The 10,339-nt window shown below is 31.5% G+C and overlaps 1 protein-coding gene across 1 annotated transcript; it reads left to right on the top strand.

Annotated features, from left to right (window-relative positions):
• Nucleotides 1-5,293: 5,293 nt before the first annotated feature.
• Nucleotides 5,294-6,205, top strand: LOC108196977 (RNA polymerase II C-terminal domain phosphatase-like 5). The gene has a single exon (XM_064086113.1). The coding sequence runs from the start codon at nucleotides 5,294-5,296 to the stop codon at nucleotides 6,203-6,205; it is 912 nt and encodes a 303-aa protein (XP_063942183.1).
• The last annotated feature ends 4,134 nt before the right edge of the window (nucleotides 6,206-10,339 follow it).

Raw genomic sequence — 10,339 nt, 5'->3', positions numbered from 1 at the left:
AATAAATAAAAAGAACATCAGTTTGGTGAAAAATTAATTTTAGAATAAGCATGACCTTCTATATTTTTGGAAAAAAAATTTGCTTTTCAGTTTTCGAAAAACTATCACCCCTTTAATGTATCAAACTTATCAAACTTATTATTATTATTATTATTATTATTATTATTATTATTATTATTATTATTATTATTATTATTATTATTATTATTTATATTATAACTCAAATTATGCAACAGTCAAAAAATTATAAAACAATTATCCAATCCTAAATACGTATTTTTTCAATACCATTTTTTAATAATATAACAATTTTTTAACAATATTTCCATCAAAACCTTATATTATAGGAGTGTATTATTCTTAGGGCATCGCTTTTGGATTTAACAAATCACGGTGTAACACCATCGCAAACTTTATATAATCCAAAACATTTCGATAGTATTTAACAAAATATTCAACCGTGCTAAAATAGGGGTGACATTTATTTAAAATTAAGTTATCACTAATAAAAATATCCAAAACATTCCGATAGTATTTAACAAAATATTCAACCGTGCTAAAATAGGGGTGACATTTATTTAAGATTAAGTTATCACTAATAAAAATATGAGATTACCTTTTATTGTAAAACATACACAAAAATTATATAATGCTTTTGGTATTTGGTACTCCCCTGTCCCATAATTTTTGGCTTGTTTGACTTTTGATGGTCAAATTGACCTAACTTTGACTACAAATTACATATATAATATGATTAAGAACAATCATAAAAAATATATCATTAAAAAATATACTTTACATCTATACTATATTATTAAAATCGAAACATTAAAAGTTTGATCGGTCGGTACACGGACTTTTATATGGGTTTTTATGATTAATGGGCTTCAAAACAAAATATAAACAAATCAAAACATAAAACAAATAAGACCTATTTGACTATACCTAAAACTAAAATGAAAACCATCATTAATAAGTATATTGATTGATACAATACTATCATATAATTATTAATAAATAATCGGTAATATTTTTTAATTAAAATAACATTATATTTAAATATTTTAATAATCTCACTTAAAAAGTAATATTATATATAAAAATCCGTAATATACTATATATATTATTATACTATTAAAGTAATAAAGCTGAAACATGACAAGTTTAGTCGGTCGGTCGAGTTTGGTGGGCCGGTGGTATTCGACTCACGAACCTCCTTAATTTATACATGTTATAATATTTTTTTTATTATCTATTAAACCAAAACATTGAAAATTAGGTTAGTATGATGGGTCGGTATTTGGATTTTACGCATCTCTTCAACTTATAATATTTTCTATATTACATTATTAATTATTAATAACGAAATATTAAAAGGTTGATGAGTTAGTTTATAGTTTATATATGTGTTTAAAAATCTCCTCATATTATAACATGTAAAAAGAAATATTTTAACATTCTCATTAAAAGTATATATATGTTCGACCTAATTTTTAATTAGTCATTTGACATACTTAACTATTAGGAATTTATTCAACTGCTAAATACAAATTTATTTAACCACATATTTTATCATAAATTTATTTTCACAACAACATTAGTTAAATTTAAAATATATACGATAAAATAACAGATATTATAACCGCCCGTGCATTGCACGGGTTATAAGCTACTCCTTTATTATGCATATTTTATATTTTTAAAATTACAATAGAATTACATGTAATTTGTAGTCAAAGTTCGGTCAATTTGATTATAAAAAGTCAAACAAACCAAGAATTATGGGACGGAGGGAGTATTATTCTTCAAAGAGTAATAAACATCTTGGAATTACATAAAATGATCGAACAAACTACATATACATTTAAGTATAATTTGTTCTTTTAGTTGATTAAGCTAGGTCAAATAAAAAAACTACGTAGATACTACGTAGAACCCCTGGGTAGAACCCTATAACTGGATAATACTTAATTAGTTAACATAATTTATTATCAACATCATCTTCGTCCTAACGGCTACTCTTTGCCGCTTCTATCCTGCGTTTAGGCTTGAATGTCGCGTACTATGGAGTCCTATTCTTGCGATAGAACGCTAAATATTAGTCATAGAATGAATTTAATTCAAAACCAGACTACTCAGTAAGTAAAACTCTTCCATTCAGACCCCGCTTGAGGAAGCAACTAAGGGGTCATTTGATAAATCTGGATGATATTTCTGGATGACAATAATATCTGAACGGAATGAATTTGTGAATGAATAGTGAAGCTGTAGTTAAAGGGTCATTTGATAAATCTGGATGATATTTAATATTTACATTTAATATATATATATATATATATATATATATACACACACATATATTAATATTCTATTTAATATAATGACATGAACCCTGTTAAAATAAAATTAAATAAAAATATTAATAATCATAATAAAAATACAAAACTAATGTGTTGCTCCAGTACTCCACATCTAATTGTACAGCTATTGTGCATATTGATTATAATTATTATATTATAACTTAATATTTTTGATATAAATATATGATTTCAACATTAGTAATATATAATATTCTGATACATAAGGAAAACAACTCTTGTATGTTAAACTCAGGAAGTTCCCATGCGTGTTCTCAATGGTTAAGCTACGATTATATGATCCAGTCGTCCAGCAAATTTTTAGTCTCGTCCAGACGTCAGACGCAGTAAACAAACAGTCTTAATCAAAGAATTTCACTCGTCCGGTTAAGATGGGCTCGTTAAGTTGTTATCAAATGAGCCCTAAGCCTCTAGTCTCTTGACTCGTGAGTAAAGAATCGTAATATAATGTGCTAATTTGGTATATAGATCTTGTTACAGTACTAGTTTTAGCAATATAACGTGCTAATTTGGTATATAGATCTTGTCACAGTACTAGTTTTAGCAGATTAAATTTTATGCGATTTTTTAAATTAAAATTTTTGTTTGTCAAAACTATCATCTGCACTAAATATACTTAGGGTCTGTTTGGGAGTGTTGTTAAAAATTGCTGTGCTGTCAGAATAAGTGCTGGTAAAATAAGTGTTGTTGTAGAAATCAGATAACTGTTTGGTAATTTTTTGATATTAACTTATTTGAGTTATAATATAAAAAATAATAATGTTTATGGTGAGGGTTTTTAATGAAATCTATAACAGCATTCTGCAAAATCTGAAAAACAGCTTTTTCCAAAAGCATGGGAGGACCTGCTTTTTCTAACAGCAGCTTTTCAGCTAAAAGCTGCTGTTCGGAAAAGCTACTTTTCGATTTACCAAACAGTTTTTCACCTGCTTTTCAGCAAAAAGCTGTTGTTGCTGTCTGCAACAGCAACCCCAAACAGTACCTTATACATAAATCATAATTACATAATGAAGTCGACTATATATCTATAAATAATTATAAATATAAAATAACAATTTTCATTCGTGAAAATTGCTTTATAATATTCATAAATTTGAGTGTGTTAAATTTGCAGTGACTCACACAAGATTACAAATTACAACTTGAAAGCGCTGAAAAAGAAATGACTAGCATCTAATAAACTAGTGGGCTTTTACGTTGATGGGCCATATAGTCTTTGTAATATAGAATTTGGCATTATGTAGCTCTAAATATCTCATTCTTCCCCTTTTTCTGGTATGGACTCGTGATTGTTACGTATGTAGGTGAAACGTGTCTCTGTTGTGTTATTCACTCCCATGTGAAGTGAAGATGTTTATGTCTACTAAAATAACATGGCGAAAAAAAAGAAATAATTTATGCAGAACTTGATATTGGTATTCCTTTTTTTTTTTTTAAATATCAATTTGGCTTTAAGAAAAAAATGATTAATATTAGTTACTTTAGGAAAATTATTAGTGGTATCATTGTGTTACTGACTTTTCTCAATGGTATCATTTCGTATTTTTGACGTATAGGCAGTACCACTCAGTATATGATCCATTATCAAAACTCTCATTCCGTCCATCAAAACGTTAAGTCACCATTAGTTTACCGTATTAATTCCGTATTTTCCTTTAAAAAATGCGAAAAATACAATTGAAAAGTCTCATTCGTTGTTTCATGAAGAAGTATCGAGAGCGTCATAATGATCTTCATTGGTGTTTATAGATCTTGAAAAGTCTTACAATAATGTACCACGGGCTGTTCTTCGGAGATGTTTAGCAGCGCGAGGAGTTGGAGGTGTAATTCGGACCATACAAGATATATATTTAGCGATGTGGACATATGTCAGGATACCCGTCGGAGATACTCAGTATTTTTCTATTGAGGTAGGACCTCATCAAGGTTCGATATTAAGCCTTTTACTTTTTATTATTGTTTTGGATGTGATTACCCAAAAGTTCCTGTTCCTTGGTATATGTTTTTGTCGATGATATTGTTTTAATCGCTGAATCTTGAAATGAGGTTAATGTAAAACAAGAATGGTGGCATACAATACATCGCTAGAGAGGTAGAGAGTTATGGATTGCGTGTGATTAGTTCTAAAACTGAGTACCTCGGAACGGGATATACTCGGTATGTTTGGTTTGATTTATTTCAATCGAGTATTTGTATAATATTATATATTAATCAAGCATAAAATACAATATGTTTTATTTTTACTACTTTACACCATTTATATTATAATCATGCTATATCAAATCATCAAAAATTTCACATTTTCCACACCATTTAAGCTCCCTGAACACATGTATATTAAATTTTCATTAATGAGTTATACTTGATTAATATTAGATTCTAATATTTCTAATAGAGATATTAATAACTTAATGATAAAATATCGACCCAGGTTTATGTTTTATGATTTTTCACAATACTAGAAATAACATTTATAATAATTTGCATAATCGAAGATCACTAAATTTAAATAAAATAAATGGCTTCAAACGATAAATACAAATTATACAATGCATCTCCAAAACTGAATAATAAAATTATTATGTTAATGAAACTATATCTAAGCTTGCATTATAAAATTCCTATACTTTATTTATTACTACTAAAATAAATAATAGATAATTTAAAAAAAACCTAATTACTAAAATAAAAATTATATTAGTTAATAAAAGAAAAGTTATTTTCGAACATGAACTTTCCGGACAAAAGAAACTACGTGGACTCTCTCTTCAAACTTTCCTAAATCCTAAGTTTCGTAGGATTAGATCCTAATCCCATTCCCATTCGAATTTATATCAAAATCTTTTTATAAATACCAAAAAACCTATACAGAATTCATTACTAAAATCTCTGAACTACATGTGACTTCTATAATCATGGGAAATCAGGAAATTTCACCTGATGATACATCACGAGATTTATGTAAGCAAGATGCTGTCTGTAGTGCACTACGCGCTCAAATATCCCACCAGGTTGCAGCAGAGATCGGCAGGGATGAATTGATTCGACGAATTAATTTGCAGAACTTACAAAATCGAGAAAAGCTCTGTTTGGTTTTGGACTTGGACCAGACTCTTCTTCACACCAAACCTCTACACAAACTTTCCCCTGAAGAACTAACTGGTTTGTGTAATTCCACTCGAAAAAAAGATTTGCGTAGATGGAAAGCCACGGGTGTTGAGTATTTGACAAAGTTAAGGCCTTATGTGAGGAAATTCTTGCGAGAGGCTAGTAAGTTGTTTGATATGTATGTGTACACGAATGGATCACGCGATTATGCTAGGATCATGGTTGACTTTCTTGACCCTCACGGTGTTTACTTCGGCTCAAGAATTATATCCAAGGAGGATTCTACTGTAAAAGGCCAAAAGGGACTTGATGTCGTGCCTGTTCATAAAAGTGGAGTTCTTGTACTTGATGATACTGAGAATGTATGGGCAAGAGATCGAGGTAACCTTGTGTTGATAAAGCCGTATGATTATTTTGCCCCGAAAGAGCCTAATGGCACTATATCATTGTCTGAAGAGGGAACGGATGAAAGTGGAAGTGCAGGACCGCTGAGTTGTGCATTGAGGCTCCTCAAAGGACTACACGAGTCGTATTTTGAAAACTACCATACGTTTGAGGAAGAGCTTCAGGGAATTTTACTGGAGGACAATGGGATTCATGGAGAGCAGCTGCAAGAAGTTAATGAAGAAAGTTTTTTGAGGGCTTTGGGATCTTCAAAGCGATTGAGGGTTAGTGATGAATGTTCATCACTGGTTGTTACTAAAAGGCAAAGATGTTAATTAGTAGCTTGCAGTTTTGGTGTATCAAATGGATGACCAAATTGATGAAACAATATTGTTTTTATGAACACTTGTTTGAGCCTTGTATACACTACTTTAGGTTTTGGTCTAAATCAGTAACATTGATTTTGCTTCTATTATATTTTATCCGCGTTTCTTTAATTTGTAAGGCATGCATATACCTCAAACTGTCTAACCTCTCTGCTCTGTAGTTTGATTCAGGAAGAGGGATAATTGTTGTGTTATAGTTTGTTTGGTTTACTTTAGTTGACTGCTGGATTTGTCGAATACATAGCTAATTATTATCACTAAGCTTACCTTAAATAAAGGAGAAATCATCAACGACAAAGTACTGTTTCTATAAAACATTAACTAGCAAAAATATAGACCAACAATAACAAGAAGATAGAAAGACTATAACGAAGAAGGAAATGACAGCATACAGGATTACCTATGAAAACTTGATAATGGATGTCCTGGATCTCAGAGAGATAGTTCACAACAAATTGCAGTTTTTTCTGCATCATATATAGCCCTCAGCACTGCATTGGCTATGTTTTTGTCAATCCTCGTAGTCTCATTAGTTGCTTGTGACAGCAAGCCATATCAGGAAAGTTTCTCTTTAAAATCCACCGCTGTCTGCTATTCTCAGTTTTCTCCATATAAGTGCTAACCCCATGGTAAAGTGATTTAACCCAAAAGATTCATATTATTGATGTTTAATCTGTTTTTTGGCAGTCTTGTTATTTTATTTGAGAGATTAATCAATGGAATTAATGTACAACTTTGATGATTGTTAGCATCTTGTATAAGTTTAATTGTAGGATGCTTAACACCATTGGGTTCATCTGTGGTATGGTCAAGTGACAGGAGTTACTAGATACTTAAGCGTATTAGAAGCTTTGTAAATTTGGCCAGAAGTAGATTAATACAATTTTCAAGCAGCAAGGTTTGTGTTATAGGTCTAAAACTTCCTAATTCTAAATTATATGTCCTGTAAACATGGGATGCATATCTTATGTTAACAGTTACCAGAGGCTTGCCTTGTGTAGAAAATACAAATCCCTTCTTCCCTGTTTTAGTTTGCAAGTGAAATATAATGTCAGTATTTTTGCATCCAATACAATCACATGAATAATTTCTTTAGTACAAATCATAGCACCAATGTAGCAGACAAAAAACAGAGAACAATCAGACTTATTATCAAAGTTGACGGAATTTTCATAATGCTGATAAATCCCTGGCAATATTTATCGAATCTTGTAAGACATTATCATTCTCTGGATCGTCATCCCCAACAACTAAGCCGGTTAGTAAATCTTTTTTTGGCAGCGATGAAAGCTTCTTCACATGCTGAATCTTCCCAATCCATAATCTTATTGTTCATGAATATCATCTTTCTGGCTTCTACAAAATCCTCCCATCTAAAATTACCTACTTTCCAAGTAAATTCTTTCTCCCACGAAGGTACACAAGGCCGCCATATGTCTGGAAAAGAGTAATATATTAGAACACATACTTTGACCAAAAAATCAAGCCAAAAATTGTAGATTTCAGAAAAAGAATTCATACATTGAATCGAAAGCCACAAAATCTATACACAAAAGTAATAATAATCTCTAGTCAGAACTTGCGGAAATAATTTTATATCATAAAACGGTGAAACTTACATGTTTGAGATGTCTTTCGAGCATTATATTTCTTCACGGAATGAGCTCCACGCATCCTTAGATTACTAGGCATTCTGTAAAAATTTCCTCTTCCTAGCCTAATGTTTGCAACACCAATAAAGGTCCAAAACCACTTAAATAGAGTGAGTACTTGTTAATCAGATGTAGGATAGAATTTTTATTAATTACTTGCTTACCAAGTGTTGTTTCCTATCCAGGATCTGATATGTTTTAATTGGATACTTGTCATGCCTAGAACATTGTCTAGTAAACATATGCCAATTTCTATCGATGATGTTGACATAGATTCAGGAGAAAGCTATTCCGTTTTTCTTAGTACCAAGGGCCATACCCCAGAAAATTATTGGATTTCAATAGGTGTAAGAGCAAGAAAGTCGACTACGCCTCCAGCTTTAACAATTCTAAATTCCTCCCCCATTCCCTGGGAACAACATCCAAGTTCAGGCCCTCCAGATCATGCTGATTGGAATGACTATGACCAGAGCAAATCAGTTTCGAATAAAATTAAGGCCTTCTTCGGGAATTAGCGGTTAGCTGTTAGCGGATTGAATTAGATATTTTGACTAACTGATTGAAATAGATGTTTTGACTAGCGGATTGAATTAGCGAAATCTTGTAAAACTATTTGGTAAATAGCTGTTTGATTAGCTTTTTATGATACATACCAAAACCTCTAACCCAAAAAACTACTCAAACTAGCTTTTTGAAAATTAGCTTTTGAGCTCAAACCTCTATTTCAATCCGCTAACTATCAGACACTAATATTAGCGGATTGAAACGGTTAAGCTTCTAAAACACCCCCAAATTTCTAATTTTATCCCAAACCTCTAAATTCCAAACACGCTCTAAAGCTCCAATACATGCAGATTTATTGCATTAGGGTTTCTAATACAGTGAAACCTTGATAAATGAATACCTTTGGCGGGGGTATTTATTGAGATTAAAAATACACAGTTCCTATTATAATATTTGCGCTAGATAGTATAAAAAATTGACCCTCAAACAATTAACTTATAATTGTCTAAAAAGACAAAAGTTTCCTAAATCTATAAATCTTACGTTATTTATCGAATGTCATATCTCCTTATTTTAATAACTATCATCCCCAATGATTATATATTATTCTTTTTAATTTAACAACTATTATTCCCGGTGATTACATCGGTTAGTAAATTAGTCGGTAGAAGATTTATATCTTCGTTCTAAATATTGATCAGTAATTTCGTCGATGTGCATTTTAAGATTAGGCATTATGCTCATCCCTACGTGGATCGGATCGGGGTCGAGCGGGGCGGGGTAAATACCCATACTTACGTGGACGTGGACATTCTAGGATACTCTAAATTATTCTAGTGAATTTTAGAAAATTCAGCAAAAGAATGACATAATTATGTCATAAGTTAAATGGTGTAATATACTATGCCCAGCCTAATATTAAGATGCCCACGTTGTTACTTTGTAGTCAATAGCGTGTCTTTCAAACTACCACAAGTCTTGATCAATTTTCTATTATGTAGATTTGCGAGTATACCATATCACTAATTATAGCAAATTTCGTGGCAGTGCTCGACCTCAAAATATATGATTACGTCAACTTTTTAGTCGAAAGACAAATAATTAGTGGAGGTACTTTTGATGAACCATTCCTTATATGATCCTTTGCCCCCCTTTGATAGGAATTCAACATAATAGTGTTCCACCACCACCCTCACCCGAACCCACCCCAATCCCAATAAAAAACCCACCCAAATGATATTCATTTTGGTCAAGTACACTATATATAAGTGCTAATAAGATTTATAAGAATTTAAAATGACTTAACTGGGTTATAAATTAAAAAGTACAATATACTATGCCTAGCCTAATGTTAAGATGCACAAGGAGATGCTTTATAATGAATAACATGAGTACATGACTTTGATACTAGTTCTGCTTTGCGAGTTGTTTCCATCTCACTAAATATTGCAAACTTCACTAAATAGTCAGTAAGTTAGCAATTTTTTTGAACATTCGGTTCCATCATGAGGCCTGTTGGGAGAAGTCCTACAGGCCTCAGGGAACCGAATGTTAGAACCATGCTTGCACCAATTGTTGTTTGGTAACTGCATCAATGCCCATCACTACCTAAATCTGTATCAAGCTATACGTTAGTCGTCTTTTATTCAAATGACAATATTTCCAGACATCTACGGACACATCAAAAGACAAGATATTATAATGTGCATAGAATTTAATGAGGTCTGTTTCATAATCTTGAGAGAAGTCCCAGCAATACGTAGTGTCTGGCAGTGGCTGATTTTATTGACACGGTTATTGGCTATACGGATTATTTTCATCTACACATTCTTCTACGGTCTTCTCATGTAAAGAGTTCCATACATCTTGTTGATCACTTGGATGCCAAGCACTATGCAAAAACGATTATTTATTCTTGGCATTTGGA

Source organism: Daucus carota, chromosome 1, assembly GCF_001625215.2.
Source record: "Daucus carota subsp. sativus chromosome 1, DH1 v3.0, whole genome shotgun sequence".
In the NCBI taxonomy this organism is placed as follows: domain Eukaryota; kingdom Viridiplantae; phylum Streptophyta; class Magnoliopsida; order Apiales; family Apiaceae; genus Daucus; species Daucus carota.
The sequence above is the reverse complement of the archived record's forward strand: the minus strand, read 5'-3'. Positions and strand labels throughout refer to the sequence as shown.